The sequence below is a fragment of the Apodemus sylvaticus genome, chromosome 3, assembly GCF_947179515.1.
Source record: "Apodemus sylvaticus chromosome 3, mApoSyl1.1, whole genome shotgun sequence".
NCBI lineage: Eukaryota > Metazoa > Chordata > Mammalia > Rodentia > Muridae > Apodemus > Apodemus sylvaticus.
The window spans coordinates 104,186,475-104,210,811 of record NC_067474.1 but is presented as its reverse complement, the minus strand read 5'-3'; the positions used below and the strand labels follow the sequence as shown (position 1 = coordinate 104,210,811).

At 39.6% G+C, this 24,337-nt stretch overlaps 1 protein-coding gene across 1 annotated transcript; it reads right to left on the bottom strand.

Moving 5' to 3' along the window:
- Positions 1-22,055: 22,055 nt before the first annotated feature.
- On the bottom strand, positions 22,056-23,750 carry LOC127679993 (Kruppel-like factor 18). Its single transcript, XM_052175553.1, has one exon. The coding sequence runs from the start codon at positions 23,748-23,750 to the stop codon at positions 22,056-22,058; it is 1,695 nt and encodes a 564-aa protein (XP_052031513.1).
- Positions 23,751-24,337: the final 587 nt, after the last annotated feature.

Sequence of the window (24,337 nt, the reverse complement as noted above, 5' to 3'; positions counted from 1 at the left end):
AGTACAATCTTTCACCTTTTCATCAATTAGAAAATGCTCTAAAAAGTATTCTCTGGTGTTTTGTGATGGTATCTTTACAAAAGCATCACTGATTAAAACACTTATTAGGTGTTCTGCTCAACATCCAGCCCTCTCCCAGGAAACTGGGAACCTCCTCCCACCAAGAAGATACCAAGATATTACAAGGCAACTCGTTTTTTTAAAAGTCTTTTACTACTTCAATCTAGTCTCAAAATGAGAATTCCTTTGCCTCTAACTTGCAGAGATGGAAAATATTTGCCTGAAAACTGGCTAAGGTCTCTATTTCTTAACATTATCATATAACATAGCTGCAGGGTACTCTCTACTTGATACCATTCAACATCCCTCAGTTTTAAAATATTTTATATTTTTTAAATTTATAAATTTATAAATAAAAAATTCTATATTTTTGTTTATGATTATTAAATAATAATAAAAATTATGGGAAGAGAATAAAATCATCCAAATATTGACTGAAACATGTGGCAAAATGTAGAAAGTTTCCTTGAAATCTTTTTCATAAGTCTAAGCAGGACAAAACTGGACTTTTCTTCATGCCCTAAGTAGTGACATAGTAGGTGGTAGGATTTACCCTGGTCTTTCTCAAAGGTAAATCTGAAGAATCAGAACAACTCTTGAGCTCTAGAAAGAGGCTCACACCTAAACCTAGTAAAAGCAAACCAGTATCCAAGATCAAACTAAACGGCGAGAAAATTGAAGCAATTTCAGCAAAATCAAGGATAAGTCATGCCTGCCCAGTCTCTCTCTATCTATTCAATATAGTATATATAGTATATATTCAATAAATAATTTAGAACACAGAGAACAAAATAACCCTATTAAAAATGGGGTACAGAGAGTAACAGAATTTTTAACTGAGGAATCTCAAATGGCCAAGAATCACCTAAAGAAATGTTCAATATCCTTAGTCATCAGTGAAATGCAAATCAAAACAACCCTGAGACTCCACATCTTACCAATCAGAATGGCTAAGATCAAAAACTAAAGTGATAGCAGATGCTGAAAAGGACTTGGAGAAAGAGAATCACTCCTCCATTGCTGTTGGGATCACAAGATGGTACAACAAACCTGGAAATCTGTCTGGCAGTTCCTCAAAAAATTGGAAATAGTACTACCTGAGGACCCAGCTATACAACTCCTTGGCATATACCCAAAAGATGCCCCAATATATAACAAGGATATATGATCCACTATGTTAATTACAGCATTATTTTTAATAGCTGCAAGCTGGAAACAATCCAGATATCCCTCAACAAAGAAATGGATACAGTGAATGTCATACATTGACACCATGGGGTTGTACTCAACAATGACTCCAGGAAATTCTCAGCGAAGTGGATGGAACTAAAAAATATTATCCTGAGTGAGGTAAACCAATCACAAAAGGACAAAAATGGTATGTAGTCTCTCATAAATTGAGAATTAGGCAAGGTGGTTGGCATTCTCAAGATTCAATTCCCAGGTCTTTTGAAGCTTTAATAGAAGGAAGACCAAAGCGTGAATAATTCAGTCTTTCTTAAAAGGGAGAATAAAATAATCAAGGGAGGTAGAGCATGTTAGGGATCTACGGAGAAAGAGAGAAACTAGAAGGGATATAAAGGGGGGCAGCATCAGGTATGGGAAGAGACAGTAGACGTATAGATCTTCAGAATTTGAAGAGAGTGTATAGCAATGGAGGATGGAAAACATGCAGGAGCCACCAGAAAGTCTCAGAGGCCAGGGAAGCGAGGGGCTCCCAGGACCCAATGGGGATACTATTAACTGAAACACCGAAAAAAAGTATAGTAAGAAACTATAGAACCCATAACCAGAGGTCAAAACAACCTCCTATTGAGAGATGGACAACTTACCTATCAACAAAATTTAAACCCAAAAATTGTTCCTCTCCAATGCAAATCAAAACAACCCTGAGATTTCACCTTACCCCAGTCAGAGTGGCTAAGATTAAAAACTCAGGAGACAGCAGGTGTTGGCAAGGATGTGGAGAAAGAGGAATACTCCTCCACTGCTGGTGTGGTTGCAAATTCATAAAACCAGTCTGGAAATCACTCTGGCGGTTCCTCAGGAAACTGGACATGTCACTTCCGGAGGATCCTGCTATTCTACTCCTGGGCATATACCCAGAGGATTCCCCAGCAGGTAATAAGGATTCTTGTTCGACTTTGTTCATAACAGCCCTATTTATAGTAGCCAGAACCTGGAAAGAACCCAGGTATCCCTCAGCGGAAGAATGGATATAAAAAAGTGTGGTATATATACACAATGGAGCACTATTCAGCCATTAGAAACAATGAATTCATGAAATTCTTAAACAAATAAATGGAGCTGGAGAACATCATGCTAAGTGAGGTAACCCAGTCTCAAAAGATTAATAATGGTATGCACTCACAAATAAGTGGATATTAGCCTAGAAAATTGAAATACCCAAAACATAATCCACAAGTCAAATGATGTACAAGAAGAATGGAGGAGTGGACTAGTTCTGGAAAGACTCAGTGTAGCTGTATAGGGCAGAACCAGAACAGGGAATTGGAAAGGGGTGGATGGGAGATGAGGGGGAAGGAAGATGGCTTATGGGACTTTTGGAAGTGGGAGGCCAAAAAAGGGGCAATCATTTGAATTGTAATTAAATATATCAAATTAAAAAAAAGTAGCTAATGGATTTAAATAAACTTTTCTCCAAAAGAGGTCTTGGGGGGAAAAAAGGAAATAAAGGGACAAAGTGTTAATCAAAGACCACAGGAAAGGCCATCCAGAAACTGTGCTACCTGGGAATCCATACCATATGCAGTCACCAAATCCAGACACTATAGTGGATGCCAAGAAAGTGCTTGCTGACAGGAGCTTGATCTAGCTGTCTCCTGAGAGGATCTGCCAGAGCCTGACAAATACAGATGCTATTGCTAGCAGGGAACCATTGGAATGAACACAGGGACCCCAATGATGGAGTTAGAGAAAAGTTCCAAGGAGCCAAAGAAGTTTGCAACTGCATAGGCAAAACAACAATATCAATGAACCAGACCCTGCAGAGCTCCCAGGGACCAAAGCCCCAACCAGAGACTACACATGGAAGGGAGCCATGGCTCCATCTGCTTTTGTACCAAAAGATTGCCTGATTAAACAAACAAACAAACAAACAAACACACACACACAGAACAAAACAAAATACAAAAACAAAAACCCCCAGGCAATGACAGCACAGGCCTTTAATCCCAGCACTTTGGAGGCAGATGCAGGTGGATTTGTGAGTTCAAGGCTAGCCTGGTTTACAGAGTGAGTTCCAGGACAGCCAGTGCTATAAGATGAAACACTGCCCCCCCCAAAGAAAAGCAGAAGGGTCTTTATCCTCTGAAGGTTCTATGTCCCAAGTGTGGCAATGTTATGGGAGTGAGGAAGGAGTATTGGGTCCTTGGGGAGAGCAACCTCATAGAAGGAGGGGGAAATAGAGGGGGAAGGGATGGCCTTTTGGAAGGGAAACAGGAAAGGCATAACATTTGAAACGTAAATAAATAAAATGTCCAATAAAAAACAAGTTATGGAATGCATCTATATATACATGTCATAAAGGGAATTTGTGGAAGTACTTACAGAGTGCAATACAACTAATCCAGCAGTGGTTACCTGAAGATAAAAACTTTAAGAGTCTTTTAGTTTTGCAGTCCCACTAGAGAGTCTCAGATGTTCTTTATAGGCTGCAAACTGGAAGCATTTGGCTCCAATGCCATTGTAGGGATGGATGTGTGAACAAGTTGAGGAGAAGCTGAAAAATGGGTAAATCTTCAGGCTTCCATGTCCTTATATACAACTCCAGCAGAAGGCGTGTCCAGGATTAAAGGTGTGTCATCCTGGCTTAGGATCTGGATTAAGGGTATATGTCTTCCACTCTCCAGCAGAAGGCGTGTCCAGGATTAAAGGTGTGTCATCCCGGCTTAGGATCTGGATTAAGGGTGTATGTTTTCCACCCTCCTTTCTTGCCTAGAAGTCATTAACAAAATTCAATCAGAAAATACCTCAGAGATGTGTCCTCCTGTGTTGATATTTGTTTTATCTAGATATTTTCAAGTGGCAACCAAGAGTACACATCACAACCTTGACCTCAGAAATATGTGGTTTCAGCTCCCTAGAAACATTAAAAGTAGAGTATACCCCAGCACATAATACTTTCATTTCTAATGATTACCATCAGATGGCTGCAATACTTCAGTATTCCAGTTTTCCCAAGTATACTTGCTAATGATCTCTTTCTTTGCTTAACCTCCTGTATTTGTCAGCATTCTCTAGAGGAGCAGAACTTTTTTTTTTTTTTTTTTTTTGAGACAGGGTTTCTCTGTATAGGCCAGGCTATCCTGGAACTTACTCTGCAGAGCAGGCTGGCCTTGAACTCAGAAATTGGCCTGATTCTTCCTCCTAGAGTGTAGGGATTACAGGTGTGCACCATCACCACCTGGCTAGAAGCAGAACTTATACAATGAGTCTTTCTATACATTTATAAAGGCAATGATTTGTTATAATGGCTTATAGGTTGTGCTAACCCTAAAACAACAATGGTTTCATGTGGTCTACTAGAGTAAGAATCTACTACTTGTTCAGTTGCAGAGGTTGAATGTCTCTGTTGATCAGTTTTCATGATTATGATCATTATTATTATTTAATCTTTATTTTAACAGTCCAGGCTTTATTCCCCTCCGGCTCTCCTTATCCCAGTCAGAGTGGCTAAGATTAAAAACTCAGGAGACAGCAGGTGTTGGCAAGGATGTGGAGAAAGAGGAACACTCCTCCACTGCTGGTGTGGTTGCAAATTGGTAAAACCAATCTGGAAATCATTCTGGCGGTTCCTCAGGAAACTGGACATGTCACTTCCGGAGGATCCTGCTGTACTACTCCTGGGCATATACCCAGAGGATTCCCCAGCAGGTAATAAGGATTCTTGTTCCACTTTGTTCATAGCAGCCCTATTTATAGTAGCCAGAACCTGGAAAGAACCCAGGTATCCCTCAACGGAAGAATGGATATAAAAAAATGTGGTATATATACACAATGGTGTACTATTCAGCCATTAGAAACAATGAATTCATGAAATTGTTAGACAAATGAATGGAGCTGGAGAACATCATACTAAGTGAGGTAACACAGTCTCAAAAGATTAATCATGGTATGCACTCACTAATAAGTGCATATAAGCCTAGAAAATTGAAATACCCAAAACATAATCCACACATCAAATGATGTACAAGAAGAAAGGAGGAGTGGACTGGTTCTGGAAAGACTCAGTGTAGCAATATAGGCAGAATCAGAACAGGGAAGTGGGAAGGTGTGGATGGGAGATCAGGGGGAGGGAAGATGGCTTATGGAACTTTTAGGAGTGGGAGGCCAGAAAAGGGGAAATCATTTGAATTGTAAATAAATATATGAAATAAAAAAAGTAGCTAATGGATTTAAATAAACTTTTCTTCAAAAGAGGTTTTGGGAAAAAAAAAAAACCAAAGGAAATAAAGGGACAAAGAGTTAATCAAAGACTATAGGATAGGCCATCCAGAAACTGCCCTACATGGGAATCCATACCATATGCAGTCACCAAACCCAGACACTATAGTGGATGCCAGGAAGTGCTTGCTGACAGGAGCCTGATATAGCTGTCTCCTGAGAGGATCTGCCAGAGCCTGACAAATACAGATGCTGTTGCTAGCAGGGAACCATTGGACTGAACACAGGGACCCCAATGATGGAGTTAGAGAAAAGATCCAAGGAGCTGAAGAAATTTGCAACTGCATAGGCAAAACAACAATATCGGTGAACCAGACCCTGCAGAGCTCCCAGGGACTAAATCCCCAATCAGAGACTACACATGGAAGGGAGCCATGGCTCCATCTGCTTTTGTACAAAAAGATTACCTGATTAAACACACACACACACACACACACACACACACACACACACACACACACACACACAAAACAAAACAAAAAACAAAACCAAAAACCCCAGGCAGTGATAGCACATGCCTTTAATCCCAGCACTTTGGAGGCAGATGCAGGGGAATTTCTGAGTTCGAGGCTAGCCTGGTCTACAGAGTGAGTTCAAGGACAGCCAGTGCTGTACAGGGAAACACTGCCACCCCCTAAAGAAAAGAAGAAGGGCCTTTGTCCTCTGAAGGTTCTATGCCCCAAGTGTGGCAATGTTAGGGGAGTGAGGAGGGAGTATATGGGTCCTTGGGGAGAGCAACCTCATAGAAGTAGGGGGAATTAGAGGGGGAAGGGATGGAGTTTTTTTGGAGGGGAAACCAGGAAAGGCATAACATTTGAAACGTAAATAAATAAAATGTCCAATAAAAACAAGTTATGGAATGCATCTTTATATACATGCCATAAAGGGAACTTTTTATAAGTACTTACAGAGTGCAGTCCTACTAATCCAGCAGTGGTTACCTGAAGATAAAAACTTTAAGAGTCTTTTAGTTTTGCAGTCCCACTAGAAAGTCTCAGATGTTCTCTATAGGCTGCAAACTGGAAGCATTTGGCTCCAATGCCAGTGTAGGGATGGATGTGTGAACAAGTTGAGGAGAAGCTGAAAAATGGGTAAATCTTCATGCTTCCATGTCCTTATACACACCTCCAGCAGAAGGCGTGTCCAGGATTAAAGGTGTGTCATCCTGGTTTAGGATCTGGACTAAGGGTGTATGTCCCATCCAGCAGAAGGCATGTTCCAGATTAAAGGTGTGTCATTCTGGCTTAGGATCTGGATTAAGGGTATACGACTTCCACCCTCCAGCAGAAGGCATGTCCAGGATTAAAGGTGTGTCATCATTGTTTAGGAACTGGATTAAATGTGTAGGTCTTCCACCGTCCTGTTCTTGCCTAGAAGTCATTAACAAAATTCAATCAGAAAATATCTCAGAGATATGTCTTCCTGTGTTGATATTTGTTTTATCTAGATATTTTCAAGTGGTAACCAAGAGTATACATCAGAAACTTGACCTCAGAAAAATGTGTTTTCAGCTCCCTAGAAACATTAAAAGTAGCGTATACCCCAGCGCGTAATACTTTCATTTCTGATGATTACCATCAGATGGCTGCAATACCTCAGTATTCCAGTATTCCCAAGTATAGTTGCTAATGATCTCTTTCTTTGCCTTACCTCCTGTATTTGTCAGGGTTCTCTAGAGGAGCAGAACTTGTTTTTGTTGTTGTTGTTGTTGTTGTTGTTGTTTGGTTGGTTTTTTTTGTTGTTTTGTTTTGTTTTGGTTTGGTTTTGATTTTTTTTTTTTTTTTGAGGCTGGGTTTCTCTGTATAGCCCTGGCTATCCTGGAACTGACTCTGCAGAGCAGGCTGGCCTTGAACTCAGAAATTGGCCTGATTTTTCCTCCTAGAGTGTTGGGATGACAGGTATGCACCACCACCACCCAGCTAGAAGCAGAACTTATACAATGAGTGTTTCTATACATTTATAGAGGCAATGATTTGTTATAATGGCTTATAGGTTGTGCTAACCCTAAAACAACAATGGTTCCATGTGGTCTACAAGAGTAAGAATCTACTACTTGTCCAGTTGCAGAGGTTGAATGTCTCAGTTGATCAGTTTTTATGATTATGATCATTATTATTATTTAATCTTTATTTCAACAGTCCAGGCTTTATTCCCCTCCAGCTCTACCCACTGATTATTCCACGTACCAAATCTCCCACCTGCTCCTGTCTCTAAGAGGATGACCCCACACTACCACATAAGACCTCCCCACACTCTGGGGTTCCAAATCTGTCAAGAGAGAGTTACAACTTCTCTGATTGAGTCCAGATCTGGCAGTCCTCTGCTGAATATATGTTGGGGGCCTCCTATCAGCCGGTTAATGCTCCCTAGTTGGTGGCCTCATATGGGATCACGCTCTGCCACAGCTTCTTGCAGCTACTTCCTAATTCCATCACAGGGATCACCAGCTTCTGTAGGTTGGTTGAAGGTAACTATCTGCATCTGACTCAGCTGCTTGTTGGGCCTTTCAGAAGACACTCAGGATAGGCGCCCCTATTTGTAAGCCCACCAGTATTAGTGTCAGGACTTGGGGTGTTCCCCTGAGCTGGATCAGAATTTGAGCTTATTACTAGAACTCTTTTGCTCAGTCATTTCCCCATTTCTGTCCTTGTAATTCTTTCAGATAGGAACAATTCAGCGAGAGAGCATTTGACTGGGGATGGCAACCACATTCCTCCACTTGATGCCATGTCTTTCTTCAGGAGTTTCCTCCTTTCTAGAAGTTTCCTCTCCCTACTTATGGGCAGTTCAGCTAAGGTCCCTCCCTTTGAGTCCTGAGAGTTTCTTTCCTCCCGGGTGTCTGATACATTCTAGAGTGTCCCCTACCTCCACCTCTTGAGCCTGCTTGTTTCCATTCTTTCTTTTGCGCCTAGGGCTTCAGTATTTTTCCCCCTGCCACCCAATACCTGATCTTGTTACCATTTCCCCCTCACTGTCCCTCTCTTGCCCAGTCCCCTCCCTGCCTCTGCTCTCTGTGATTGATTTGTTCTCCCTTCTAAGTGGAACTCAGGAATTCTCACTTTGGTTTGTTAACCTTCTTGAGTTCTGTGGATTGTACCCTAGGTATTCTGCACATTTTTTGGTTTACATCCACTTATTACTGAGTACACACCATGCATGTTTTTGGGGGTTTGAGTTACTTTACTCAGGATAGTATTTTCTATTTCCATTCATTTACCTGCAAAACTCTGGATGTCCTCATTCTTAATAGTTATGTAGTATTCCACCCTGTACATAAACCACATTTTCTGTATCCATTCTTTTGCTGGAGGACATCTGGATTTGTTCCAGCTTCTGGCTATCACAAATAAGGCCACTATGAACATAGTGGAACAAAAGCTGCTGTAACATGGTGGGGCAACTTTTGTGTATAAGCCCAAGAGTGCTATAACTTGGTCTTCAGGGAGATCTATTTCCAATATTCTGAGGAACCTCAGGATTGATTTCCAGAGTGGTTGCATAAATTTGCAATTCCAGCAGAAATAGAGGAGTGTTTTGCTTTCTCCACATCCTTACCAGCATTGCTGTCACCTGACTTTTTGATTTTAGCCATTCTGATTGGTATGAGGTAGAATCTCATTGTTGTTTTTATTTGCATTTCCCTGATGACTAAGAACTTTGAACATATATTTAAGTGCTTATCAGCCATTCAATAGTCTTCTGTTGTGAATTATCTTTTTAGTTCTATACTCCATTTTTTGATTGTGTTGTTTTGTTGTTTGCAGTTTAGCCTTAAGAAATCAAATATTTTAAGTTCAGACTCCATTTTAGCGACCCTGACCTAATTTTAAACTCAAGTAAACTAACAGGCTGGTGCCAATGTCTAGTCTCCAAGTTGATCCCTAACAAAACTGGACCCTAGTTCCATTCTCTATGCCAATTCCAACAAGATGAGCTTTTGCATTTTACAGACTCAACAGGACCAACATCTCCAGATTATTTCCCTAACAAACCTGCTCTTCAGGTGACAAGCCTACCACTTGCCTAATGATGACCAATACAGAGTTGAGCAGAAATTAAGTTTATGATATGACTCCCAGCACCAGGCAATTATGTTAAAGGCCACAGTAGCTTTCCAATCCAATGCTTACACATGTACACTCTGCTTGCTGCTTCCTACAAAGCCTTTCCCAGAAAAATATTCATGGGTCTGCCACCACCAAAACCCTCTGTGATGGTGGGGCAGTGATAGGTGGAAGAGTTGGGTGGAAACTAACTTAAATAGATTAAAAATCCTGCTCTGTGTTGCATCAGAACTGATGCTGTCTGGTCTTTGGAGGATCAGTAATATTTCCACCTCACTATTGTTCATGAGTTCTTTATATGTTTTAGATATTAGGTGCAGGCATTGTAGTATATGCATTTAATTCCCGCACTCAGGAGATAGAGGCAGGCAGAGTTCAAGGCCACCCTAATACTGAAGCAGTTCCATGTTTAAAAATTAACGCTTCAGACCAGACACGGTGATATATACCTTTAATCCTAGAACTCAGTTGATAGGAACATGCAGATCTCTGAGTTCAAAGTGAGTTTACAAAACAAGTACCAGGACAGAAAATCATGAACAGTGAAGAATTTAATAGAATAAGGGAGAGATGTTCCAGCCACAGGAAGTAGCAAGTTGCAAGAACTTTAGCCCTCTGGCTCTAGTTTTACATTCAAATATAGAAAGGATTACAGGGACAATGCTGGCTAGTAGAGCTAAGAAATTAATAGTGATAAAAAGAGGCCATTTTACTGATTTGAAATCTTCTGTGCAGTGTTTTCTGAGAACATAAAGAAGCTGTGATTCAGAGATAACTAAGACTGTAACTAGTGCTGCATCTGAACTTAGTAGTGTAAAACATTCCCCTGGGTAGTAATGCTTTGGAAGACATTTAAGGGCCATGGAGTTGGGGGTTTGAGAGTTGATGCAGAAACCACACAATCACCAATCTCAGTCAGACAGGGATTATTTATTGAATCCACACCCTAATACTTACTGTTTATATCAGGTACATAATTCATGTGATTAAATAAGCCTATGAGGCCACGGAATAGAATGCAGTGATTAAAATGTACTTTGCCTAGTGAGTCTCATTATGAAGAGTTGTTTCCTTTTTGGAGTATGTGTGGCCTTGTTGAAGAAAGTGTATCACACCTGGGCATGATGGTGCATGCCTGTAATCCCAGCCCTTGGGAGGCAGAGGCAGGTGGATTTCAGAATTCAAGGCCAACCTGGTGTACAGAGTGAGTTCTAAGACAGGCAGGACTACACAGAGAATCCCTCTCTCTGCAAAGCTAAAAAAAAAAAGTAAACAAAACAAAAGAAAAAAGGAAGTGTGTCACTATAGTGGTGGGCTTTGATGTTCCAATGCTCTAACTCTACCCAATGTGTAATGAGATTCCTCTCCAGGCTGCCTTTGGATGAAGAAATAGACACTTGCCTTGGTCATGGTATGTTTTCACAGCAGTAATACCCTAAGAAAGAAATTGCTACCAGTTGAAAGATATTGCTCTTACAGGCCTAACCATGCTTTTGTTTAGAAGAATGTGTGATTTTGGATTTGGAAAGGCATGGAATATTTTAAGTGTGGCTTAATCAGCCATCCTAATAGGAGTATGGAAGAATTTGTCAATTTGAATGATTTTATCTGTGCATACCTGGCCCAAGAGGTTTTAGTGAAGACCTTCATTATTTGGTCTTGAGACTGATTTTTGTAGTAATTTTGTGAAGTATGTGGCTTGGTTTTGCCCTTATCTGATGTGTCTGAGTAAGGCTATGGTGAAGAGGCTCCAATTAATTGCATTGACAAACAAAGTCTCAACAAAGCACAGGAGAGAATTTTTTCTGTTTAAGTCTCATTAAGAACATTTTGAACAAGCATAGTAAGCTTAGAATGGGAAAATATTAAATACATGCTTCTCGTCTTAAAGAGGTGCCAGGAAGTGAAATGGAGCCAAATCCTGTGTTATAGGACAGAGAATATTGAGAGAGTGGGACTTTGAGGCAAGAATATCCCTAGTGAAAGTTAGATCAAGGAATTCTGGTACACATCTTCAATCCCAGCAGATAAAGCCAATCAGCTTTCTGAATTAAAGGCCAGCCTGGGACAGAGCAAGATTTAGGTGAAGTCCAGGCTTGGTGGTACATACCTTATTCCCAGGAGGCAGGCAAGTAGATCTCTGAGTTCAAGGTCAATCTACAGACCAAGATCTAGGACAAAAAAGCACAGAGAGGGAAGGAGTAGGAATACAGTAATCTAGAGATAATGTAATTGGCCATGTCCCAGTTCCTGTAAGCAGCAGAACGTGGCTGCTCCAGCCATGTGTCTGTAGCTTTAGAATCAAGAATAGAAGGAACAAGTGGGATGACAATTGATGCTGGATAGATGAATCCTAGAAATTAGTGGTTATTAAGAAGAGACCAGCATCACTGAGGTGAAATATTCTGGGAATCATTTTCTTGGAGCACAAGAAGCTGTATTCCAGAAATAGCAAGGCTATAGCTCATGTTTCATCTGACATTGGTAATTTGTAAGAGCCACACAGGTGGTACTCGTTTAAAAGTATGAAGGGGTCATGTTGAACAGCCAAGGACTTGTGCTGTGAGATGCCATGGAAAGTTATTGGTGAAGGTGCAGCCTTAGTTGATGTTTAGTGCCCAGGACTGAAGGGGTCATGCAAAGAATTTGAGTCTTGGCACCATGAAGAGCCAATGAGAGGCTATTGATGAAGCATAGTTGCAACAGAATACCCAATGTATTGGAGATGCCAGAACCATGGAATGTTCATGAAGAACATCCCTCACAGAGGAGAGGATCAACCTGATCTTAGACTGCTAAAGGGGACAGAGTTGGAGACCAAAAAAATGCTCTTTGAAGAAGCCCAGAAGAGACCAATTGGGGATTCCACAACATTTAAAGAAGAAGCTAAAACAGTGAATGTGTCTTAGACAATCCAAAATGTTTGAGATGCCAGATCTGTGGGCTATCTGCTAAGGAAAGCTGCTAACAGAGAGTAGAGCAAGCCAAGGAGAAGGAAATGTTTGTAGTCCACAAAAATGAAAAAGGAGTTGGAGATATGAAGACTTCTTTGACATTAGCCACGGAGGTGCAGAATTTGGAGTTTGCCAAGCTAGTTTCCTGCTTGCTTTGGGAATTACACTTAAGTGATTGGATGCATCACTGAAGAGATATTGAACTTTGAACAGTTGTTTGATTTTATCAGTTGTTGAGACTGCTAAAGACTATGGGGAATTTTGAATTTGGACTAAGTATATTTTGTATTATGCCATGACTAGGTATATGAACAAGCCTATGTAGGCCAGGAAGTGAAATGTGATAGTTTGTATCTGCTATGCCCAGGGAGTGGTACTATTAAAAGTTGTGTCCCTGTTGGAATAGATGTGTCACTGTGTGTGTGGACCCTAAGAACCTCATCCCAACTGCCTGGAAACCAGCATTGTGCTAGCCACCTTCAGATGAAGATGTGGAAGTCTCCCCTCCTCCTAGAGCATGCCTGCCTGGATGCTGCCATTGTATTCCTTGATGATACTGGAATTCCTCCTCTGAACTTATAAGCCAGTTCAACAATCAACTGCTGTCCTTTGTAAGACTGGCCTTGGTGAGGGTGTCAATTCACAGCAGCAAAAACCTAACTAAGGTACCCGTTTAAAGTTCTTTTTCTATCATCTATCTATCTATCTTTCTCTATATTTACATAGATTACAGATTTTTGAAGTGTTAGTTATCTTCTTCTCTACATACATCTATACTCTACAGTCCCATCACTTACTCAACCTAAACTTCTTTTTCTATTATTTTTATTTTCACTCCATATCATCTGTATTTTACCTCCACTCTCTTAGTAAGCCCACTTCTTAAGTCTTTACTGTTTCCTAACTTCTTTGAGCACTAAGATATAACCCACACATAGAAATTTCAGAGCCAGAGTCCATACATGACAGAGAGATTTCAACATTGTTTTTCTAGGTCTTCATTACCAAAACCAGAGTGGATATTTCCATTGGCATCTGTTTACCTGCAGATTTCAAATTTTAAATTTTTAATAGCTGAACAATATTCAATTGTCCAAATATATAGTATTTTTCTTCATTTTGTTCATTAATGAACACCCAGGTTTTCCCCAATCTTCTGGATATTGTGAATATAGCAGCTATGGACAAGATTAAGACACATCTTGATAGTGGGATATATATCCCTTTGGGTATATGCTTGACAACAGTAAAATCATATGCTATATCTAATTATAGTTTTTTGTAGAATTTCCCTACTGATTTCCAGAATGGTTGTTTGACTTTCCATTGCTGTCATTTTTCAACTTGGACATATTGAATGGAATGAGGCAAAATTAGAACACAACTTTATTATTGATTTCCCTAATGGCTATATATGTGAAATAGGAAATTATTTTTCTCATGCCTTTTATTTCTTCTTTGAGAACTCTGTATTTAGTTTTATGTGCTAATATTAGTTGTTTTATTTTCTTGGTGGTTAAACTTTCCCACATCCAATTCTTGCTATGTTTCTATAGAAATAACTCTCTGTCATATATTACAGCAGCTAAAGTGCTAATTCTATTCTGTAGGTTATCTAATTACCCACATGATGATTGTTAGTAGTGTGAGGGTATTGGTTTCATGAAGTTTCACTTTTTAATTATCAATTTTATTGAACTAATAAAATTTATTTTAAAATATACAACTCAGTATTGACATTTTTTAAAGTCATCTAAATGATTTCTAGTAGTTAAATCTCTCTTATATATAAAATAACATCTAAAAGTAAAAACTAAACGTAATATGCACTCAAAGAATTTTAAAAAGCTATTTGGAACATTAAACATGATAGAAATAGAACAAATATCTTTTATGAAGTCCTCTATGAAAGGAAACTTTATGAATTTCATGATTATATAGAAAAATTTTCATTGCCAAGAAAGAATAATCAGCATAATTATGGCTTCATAGAATAAAATAGGTATGTTCCTTCTGTTTCCTTTTTGTGGAATAGTTTGAAGAGTATTGGTATTAGGTCTTCTTTGAAGGTCTGATAAAATTCTGCACAAAAACCTCCTGTTCCTCGACTTAATTTGTGGTTCATAGATTTTAATGACTGCTGATATTTCTTTAGGGGTTATGGGCTGATTTTGAAGATTTATCTGATCCTGATTTAACTTTGTTACCTAGAATCTGTCTAGAAAAGTATCCATTTCATCCAGATTTTCTAATTTTGTTGAATATAGGATTTTGTTGTATGTTCTGATGATATTTTGAATTTCCTCAGTTTCTATTGTTACCTACTCCTTCATTTCTGATTTGGTTAATCTGGATACTGTCTCTGTGCCTTTTAGTTAGTCTGGCTAAGGTTTTATCTATTTTTTTTATTTTCTCTAAGAGCCAAGTCCTGGTCTTGTTCATTCTTTGTATAGTTCTATTTGTTTCAACTTCATTGATGTTAGCCCTAAGTTTGATGACTTCCTGCCTTCTACTCTTCTTGGGTTTATAAGGTTCATTCTGTTTTAAAGCTTTCAGGTGTGCTGTTCAGCTGCTAGTGTATGCGCTCTCCAGCTTCTTTTTGGAGGCACTCAGTGCTATGAGTTTTCCTCTTAGCACTGCATTCATTGTGTCCCATAAATTTTGGTATGTTGTGCTTTCATTTTCATTAAATTCTAAAAAGTCTTTAATTTCTTCATTTCTTCCGAGACCAAGTTATTATTGAGTAGGGCATTGTTTAGCTTCCATGGGTATGTGGGCTTTCTGATGTTTTTCTTGCTATTGAAGACAAGCCTTAGTCAATGGTGATCTGATGATATGAGTTCAATCTTCTATCTGTTGAGGACTGTTTTGGGAACAAGTATATGGTTAATTTTGGAGAAGGTACCATGAGGTGCTGGAAAGAAGCTGTGTTCTTTCCTTTTAGGATAAAATGCCCTATAGATATCTGTCAAATCCATTTGGTCCATAATTTCTGTTACCTTCAATGTGTCTCTGTTTAATTTGTGTTTCCATGATCTGTCCATTGATGAGACTCAGGTGTTGAAGTCTCCCCCTATTATAGTGTGAAGTACAATGTATACTTTGAGCTTTAGTAGATTATTTTTGTTATGAATGTGTCGCCCTTGCATCCGGTGCATAGATAGTCAAAATTAAGTGAAAAGTGTCTTTCCTCATCCTTTTTGAATACTCCTGGGTGAAAGTTGCTTTTATTCAGTATGAGAATGTCTCTTCCAGCTTGTTTCTTGGGACCATTTGCTTGGAAGATTGTTTTCCAGTCCTTTAATCTAAAGTAGTGACTTTCTTTGACACTGAGAGGCTTTTCCTGTATGCAACAAAATGTTGGGTCCTGTTTATGCATCCAGTCAGTTAGTGTATGTCTGTTTATTATGGAATTGAGCCCATTGATGTTAAGAGATATTTACTAAGTACTATTGATTGTTGCTTCCTCTTATTTTTGTTGTTGAAGGTTGAATTATGTTTGTGTGGCTATATTTTGGCTTGCTGAAAGAGGATTATTTTCTTGCATTTTTCTAGCAGGTAGTTCCCCGCCTTTTGTTAAAGGATTCCATCTATTATCTTTTGTAGGTCTTGATTTATGGAAAGATGCTGTTTAAATTTTTTTTTATCAGGGAACATCTTGACTTCTCCAGCTATGATAATTAAGAGTTTTGCTGGGTATAGTAGCATTGGCTGGCATTTGTATTTTCTTTGGTTCTGTATGACATCTGCCCAGGATCTTCTGACTTTTATAGTCTCCAGCGTGAAGTCTGGTGTAATTCTGAATGCTCTGACTTTATCTGTTACTTAACCTTTTTCCATTACTGCTTTTAATATTCTTTCTTGCATTTTGTGTTTTGAGTATTATGTGGCAGGAGGAAGTTGTGTTCTGGTCCTGTCTTTTTGGAGTTCTGTAGGCTTCTTTTATGTTCATGGGCATGTGTTTCTATAGGTTAGGAGAGTTTTCTTCTATAATTTTGTTGAAAATATTTACTGGCCATTTAAATTGGGAATCTTCAGTTTCTTCTAATCCTATTATTCTTAGGTTTCGTCTTTTCATTTTGTCCTGGATTTCCCAGATGTTTTGCCTTAGGAGCTTTTTACATTTTGCATTTTCTTTGACTCTTGTGACAATGTTTTCTATGGTATTTTCTGCACCTGAGATTCTCTCTTCTATCTCTTTTATTTTGTTGATGATGCTTGCATCTTTATCTCCTGATCTAGTTCATAGGTATTCTATCTGCAGGGTTCTCTCTCTTTGAGATTTCTTTATTGTTTCTATTTCATGTTCATATCGTATATGGTTTTGCTCAGTTCCTTCATGTGCTTGATTGTGCTTTCCTGTATTTCTTTAAGGGGTTTTGGTGTTTCCTCTTTAAGGGCTTCTAACTGTTTAACTGGGTTTTCCTGTTGTTGGGAACCAGAGAGCTTGGCTCAATGCCCCCAGATGAGCTGTTTGCACAGGTTTCTTGAGAGCAAAACATCCCATGGCTTAGCTTGATTCCTGCTCTCCTGCCTGGTATTGTATGGACTTCCCAGGTGCCTGACCTATGGCTGTAATTGATTTTTCCTGTTCCCTTCCCTGGCCTCTAGTATATATATTGCTGGACTCACAGTAAAGCTTTGGCATTCTCCCTACAGAATGACCCATGTCTGTGTTTTTTGCTAATCCTCCAGTGCTATGCCTGATACTGGATACAGTGGCAAGCACAGGTGCTGTCGTCCTGTATTTCTTTGACTGAGATATTTATGTCCTGCTTAATGTCCTGAATCATTATCATGAGATGTGATTTTAAATAAGAGTCTTGCTTTTATGATATGTTGGTGTATCCTGGAATCACTGTGGTGGAAAAAAGTGGGTTCTGATACTTTGCATATGCCAAGTAGCTTTGGGTTCTGTTGCTTATGTTCCTGTACTTGCCTCTTGCCAACTAGTTATCCCCGGTGTTAATTGGTCTTTCTCTCTCTGCCTGTGGCTTGTCCCTCCCACGAGCCTGTGTGTCAGAAATCCTGGGATACCAGTTCCCTCTGGGAAGCATTTGGATAATGATAATGATATCCCACTTGCTGGTCACCCTTTCACCAAACACCCTTCCCATGATATCCCACTTCCCAGCTACCCGTCCACAATCTTGCCATCTCACATCTGCCTTCCCCCCCCCCACCTTTGCCTGTATGAAGGCGATTTTACAGCCACCTATACTCCTCCCAGCCTACTGCCTAGTATATCTATACACTGTGACATTAAACTTCCCCAGGTGCAATGTCCTCTCCTCCCATTGCTGTCAGGCAAGTCCATGCTCTGCTACACATGTGTCTGGTGCTGGGGATCCATCCAAGTTCATTCAGTAGTTGATGGTCTAGACTCTGGGAGAACTGGGTAGTTAAGCAAGCCTATATTGTTCTTCCAACGGGGTTGCAATCTCCCTCTGCCCATCCAGTTCTCTCAGCTCCCTCACCAGGTCCCTGAGCTCAGTACAAGGGTTGGCTCCAAGCAACCACATCTGTATTGATCAATTGCTGACCTGACCCTCCAAGGATCTATCATACTAATTCCTGTCAGCAAGTGAGTCTTGACTGCAGCAGTGCTGGGTTTGTCATCTGCAGACATGATGGATCCCCTGCAGGGGCAGTCCCAGGAAGGCCAGTCTTTCAATCCCTGTTCCATTCCCCCTGTTCTTCCTTTAGACAGGAAAGGCTCCTGGTGGAAGGATGGGGTCACACAGGCATCTCAATGTTTTTAACCCAGAAATGTTCCTATTGCCACTCTTTAAAGACTATTGTGAATAGTCTTCATTTTCAATGTGTTTTATTATTTGCTCAGAAGTCTATTGTGTGTGGGTTTTAGTTTTTGGTTTTGTGTTTGTGTGTGTGTGTTGAATTTTATCTTGATAATTTGCAGAATGTGTTTAATAGCTGTAACAATTTCTCTTTTTAGAATTTGTTTTTGTTTTGATGTACAACATCAGTACATCATTTCTTACTCCTTTTTCTTTCCTTCCTCAAATCTCTCTCATATATATTTTATCTCTTTCGAATTTGTGTCCTCTTTTATCACATTAAGTGTTGTTACATACAGACATATATGTGTGTGTCTGTGCATATATATATTCCTACATATATCCTCCTTGAACTATGTGTTACTTTTATATGTTTTAGAAAATGAATACTTCATCATTTACTGATTTTTTTTATATATAAGAGTGATTTGTCTGTGTTAATGTGTGTATACTACATGCATTCACTGCCCAAGAAAGCTAGAAGAGGGCTTTGGATTGCCTTGAACTGTAGATACAGAGGATAATGAGACATCCTATGCATGCTGGGAACAAACTCTATTCTTCTTCAAGAGCAGCAAATTCTCATAACCAGTGAACCATCTATCTCTCCCTAGGTTTAAGAGACTTAAGGGTTTTGATATACAGGAGCTCCTGGGGACTAGATCACCAACCAAAGAACCATGGCTCTTTGGAGGATCCCATGGCTTTGGCCATGTAAGTGGCAGAAGATTGCCTTGTTGGACATAAGTGGGAGGAACAGCCCTTGTGCCTCAGGGATTTCATGCCCTAATATAGGGGAATGCCAGGGCAGAAAGGCAAGAGTGTGGGTGTGGGTGGTGGAGATGCAGGAGGAGGAGGGATGGGATAGGGGTTCCAGAGAGGAGACCTGCAAAGGGGATGACACTTGAAATGTAAATAAAGAAAATATCCAATGGAGAAAAAAATGTTGTTGATATCATTACAAGACCAAATTCCTCTCTGTGACATCAAGTCTCTGTAGCTGCATTGTTGGAATCACTTCTTCCCATCAAACCTATTCTGTATTAGCCTGGCAGTTCTGGACAGGACACTATTATCTCTTATCTCAATGGCTTTGCATGTTTTGTTATTGTTGTTGTTGCCTGTTTTTTCATTAATTGCTTAAAGACTATATGGTATTGTCCATCTCCTATTACTATTAAAATAATTACAATCATTTTTCATATATAATTTGACAATCATTCATACCATTGTACTGTCAGAATTTCATGTAATTCTTTAACTTCAATTAATTTAGGGATATATTTTATTTATTTTTTAATAGAGAAATTTAATACATAAATTATTAAATAAAAATAAATATTCAATGAAGAAAACTCACACAGATATATCAGCACTTTTATTACTTGCCTTACAATTAAAATACATTGAACTACACATATTTAAATTTTCATAATATACTTCATTATTTAAAACATTTTTAAATCTAAATATATCTTATCATATTCTTTTCCTCCTCTAACTCCTTCCAGATTCTATTCCTGTTCCTACCAACCCAACTTTTAAGTTCTTTCTCCAAAGAAAAAACAAAAAATTCAACACACACACACCAAAAAAAAAAAAATCAAAAGCATCCAAAAAAAAGATAGAAAAAAAGAAAGAAAGAAAGAAAGAAAGAAAGAAAGAAAGGAAGAAAGAAAGAAAGAAAGAAAGAAAGAAACCAAAGAAAACTCACCTGCAATAAAAAAAAAGCACACATGCAAAATAACATGTAACCCATTTTTGGTCAGTCTGAACATGAGGCCTTCCCTGTAGTGGTTGATCTGTTTGGTGTGACTCCACTGGAGAAAACAGATTGACCTTTTTAGTGTGTCTAAATGAAATTTCAGTTGCTAACTTTTTCTCAGTAGTTAGATTTCCATTTATTTATTTATCAGTTTGGCGGTTCCTCTGAAAATTGGACATAGTAGTACCTGAGGACCCAGATATAACACTCCTGGGCATATACCCAGAAGTTGCTCCAACATGGAATAAGGACACATGCTCCACTAGGTTCATAGCAGGTTTATTTTTAACAGACAGAAGCTGGAAAGAGGCAGGATGTCCCTCAAGAGAGGACTGGATACAGAAAATGTGGTACCTTTAAACAATGGAGTACTACTTAGCTATTAAATCAATGCCTTCATGAAATTCTTAGGCAAATGGATGGAGCTAGAAAATAACATTCTGAGTGACTTAACCCAGTCAATCACTAAAGAACATATATGGTATGCTAACTAATAAGTGAATATTGCCCCAGAAGGTAGGAATACCCAAGATATAATTCACAGACCGCATGAAGTTCAAGAAGAAGGAAAACCAAAGTGTGGACAGTTTGGTCCTTCTTAAAAGGGGTACAAAACACCTATGGGAGGAAATACAGAGACAGTGTGTAGCAGATTGAAGGAAAACCATCCAGACACTGCCATTCGTGGGGATCCATTCAATATACAATTACCGAACCCAGACACTATTGTGGATGCCAAGAAGTTCTAGCTGACAGGAGCCTAATATAGCTGTCTTCCGAGGGGCTCTGCCAGTGCCTGCCAAATACAGAGTGGATGCTCTTATCCTACCATTGAACTGAGCACAGGCTTCCCAATGGAGGAGCTAGAGAAAGGACCCTAGGAGCTGATGGGGTTTACAGTCACATAGGAGGAACAACAACATGAACAAGTCAGGACCCCCAGAGCTCTTAGGGACTTAGCCACCAACCACAGAGTACACATGGAGGGACCCATGACCCCAGTTGCATATGTAGCAGAGGATGGGGTGGTCAGGTGTCAATGAGAGGAAAAATCCTTGCACATGTAGAAAAGTGAGTGAAAAAGAGGGAAAAAGTGGAAAGAGGATAGCATTTGAAATGTAAATAAAGTAAATATCTAATAAATATTTAAACAGTAAATATAAAAGAAAAACAAATAATCTCACAGACCCTGCCACTGCTCTATCTGATGGAGTCAATTTCTGGTTTGTTGTTTTGTCTTCTGGAATGTGTAAAATGGAGCATTACCCAGAGTATAGTCTATTCTTTAGGATCATTCAAGTTGGGTGTAGGAAAGTTGTTTGTTTTGTTTTTTGTATTTGCCATTGTATATGATGATACATGAGTGTGGTTTTAATTTGAGGTTTTTCAGTGGGCAAGTACAATGACTCTTCTTCGTGTGTCTGATTTCATCTAAATTTCTCCTGTGAAATATCTCAACATCTAGTTCAATTGGACTGTTGGATTTTCATAATATTGAGATTTTTCACTTCCTTTGTCACACATGTGGTTTGTGAATATTTGAGTTGGAGGTAGCTTGTTTATCACTTTTAGTGATTTTCAAGCAAACATTTTTTGAACACACTGAAGTTATTATGTCTTTCTATTATGAACATTGCATTTGATTTCAAATTCAGGAATGTGAACTGTGACAATGAACAGTTTCCTACTTTTTAAAGTATTTATAATTTTATGTTTAATTGATAATAAAATTTCATTGTATACAATTTTGATTCAGGCTAGCTACACTTTTGTCATTACATCTCTGCTTTCCTTGAAAAAAAAATCTGTTGGGAATATTTGAGTGAGAACATTGCTGGGGCCCACTATTATCCCCAAAGTACTTGATTAGTGGTCAGGTATGGTGACTGAGAAGAAGGAAGAAATATGTTAGTGTAATATGATATGGTATGGGGAGGGGAGTGGGCATTCAGGTTGCAGTGGTGGGTGATGTTTGAAGATGGATCCTCTGATGCTTTTTGAGATAATCGGGTCTGGAATAGCTTTTGTTGCACATGTCACAGGGGTAGGGCTTCTCCCCACTGTGCTTTTGCTTGTGTCTCTTGAGATCTTCTGAGCGGAAGAATTTCCATTTGCATCCAGGCTCATCACAGGCATAATCCTTCTGACCTGTGTGTTTCTTCATGTGGTTTTTGAGGTGGTGAGACTTTTTGTATGATTTCTGACAATCCTGGTAGGTACAGGCAAAGCTCTTCAAAGGATGAGGGTTCTTCCGGGACACTGGGATCTTGGTCTTGGTGTCTAACTTCATCTCTGCATGTTGTACCTGGACCAAACTGGAAGCTGAAGAGTTTTCCTGAGGTTGTCTTTGGACCAAAGGGGAACTTGAAGGATAAGGGTTTTCATCCACATATGAGGCTTGGGGACTAAGTGAAGTCACCTGCCAATCAAGGCTTCCTTCCAGATTGGGTGTTCCATTCTGACTTGGGCAGACATTTTCATCAAAAGAGGTCTTTATCTGACCCAAATAGAATATCTCTTCAGAACAGGGACTTGTCTCTGAATGGCTAGCCAGGTTCTCTTCTGAACTGTATGTTGTCCTCTTATACCCATGAAGAGTTGTGTCAAAACTGGAAGTCTCTTTCTGAAACTCATAGAAAAACTGGCCAGCAATTGGAATTGATACCTGGTGATTCACAATCAAATCCTGGTCACATCTGTACACTGATGAATGATACCCAGAGAGGGGGTGCTCACCACTGAGGAGATTCTCTTGATCTTTGGAGACATTCTGAACACTGAAGGATTTCATTTGGTCATTTGTTTGGTCACAGTTAATTCTCATCTGAGGCTCAGAGAAAACCTGGTTTCCATTTGGCAGTATCATCTGATCTCCATAGTATTCATTGTCAGCTACTGGGCTCTCCTGGTGATTCCTAAAACGATTCTGTTCAGAAAAGGATGTTATGATTTGATTGGGATAAAGGGCCTGTGTATAACTGGGTGATGTCTTCTGATTCCCATAGAGAGTCAGATGCCCTACATTACTGTGTAACATTTGATTGTAGTTGGTCTGGTAACCATGGAAAGGCATCTCATGTTCACCACTGAAAATCTGGTCATGTTTAGAAGCAAGGGAGTGATCTACATTTGGGTCCTGGACTGCATGACTTCCAGAGAGGACCTTTTGTTGATTACCAAAGTTAATCCTGGGATTCAACCACATGTCTGTATTTTTGAACAAGAGGGTCTTGTCAGAGTTCAGTGTCCTCTTCCAGTAGCCTTCATTGTAGAGAGTATCCCTGGTGTCAAGTACTGCTCTCTGCTGGGAATGAGAGAGGCATGTCTTCGGGGTGCTGTTGAGCTGCATGTGCTGAGGGCCCGCAGGGGAGATTTTCTGCTCAGCAGACACAACTTGCTGGTACCAAAAAGAGGTCTCAATTGGCTCTCCAAACTGGAAATCATTGGCTTCTCCAAGGTGTGCTGTTGAACTCAGAGTACAGGCTGAATCTTGGTTGCTACAGGATGTTGATGCCATCATTGTTTGTTTCCAGGTAGGCATATCTGGGCTCTGTCCTGATACAAGCTGGCTGGACCCCACAGGGGAAGGCTGGGTATTCAGGGATCCTGGCTGGGAAGCAACTGTGTTTTCTGCCATCTCCATATAGGCTTCACAGAAGGTGTAGGAACTCTCCATGTTCTTACACTGTTGGGAAAAGGAGAACACTGGGCTGAACTAGATATGCCACTGTGAGAGCTTAAAGTCCTTGAGAATACTCACATTCAGTGGACAGACAGAAGTTACATACATGGTAGAAAGAAGGCAGAGAATGTGTGCTGGATACCAGGGCTTCACACCTTCTTTGGTTCTGATGAATGTGGAATGGTCAAGTAAAACTCAACTCAATTGCTCTGGGGTCTCCTTTTGTAAACCTCATCCTGATGTGGTCAGAAGTTATGATTCTACAATTTGGTAGGCCATACCTTTCAGTGGGTAGGGCCTCATATCTAGAGAACTTGCTTAAACATTACATCCCAGGCTCTTAGAATTCAGAAGTTGCTTCTGGCTAACCAGCCTCTTAGGTTCTTGGCTGTTAGCTTGCCTACTACCATTTACTTAATGGCTAATGTGCACTTAATAGGTTGTACTCATCCATTTTGGAAGACAATGTGGTATAGGATTTGTTGGGGGTATTGTGGTGGGTTTGTAAAGGAGTAGTAGAGTTCAAGTGAGGGTTGTTTTGGATGAAG

Coding starts and splice junctions, on each gene's coding strand:
- LOC127679993 (XM_052175553.1), bottom strand. CDS start 23,750: ATGGAGATGGCAGAAAACACAGTTGCTTCCCAGCCAGGATCCCTGAAT.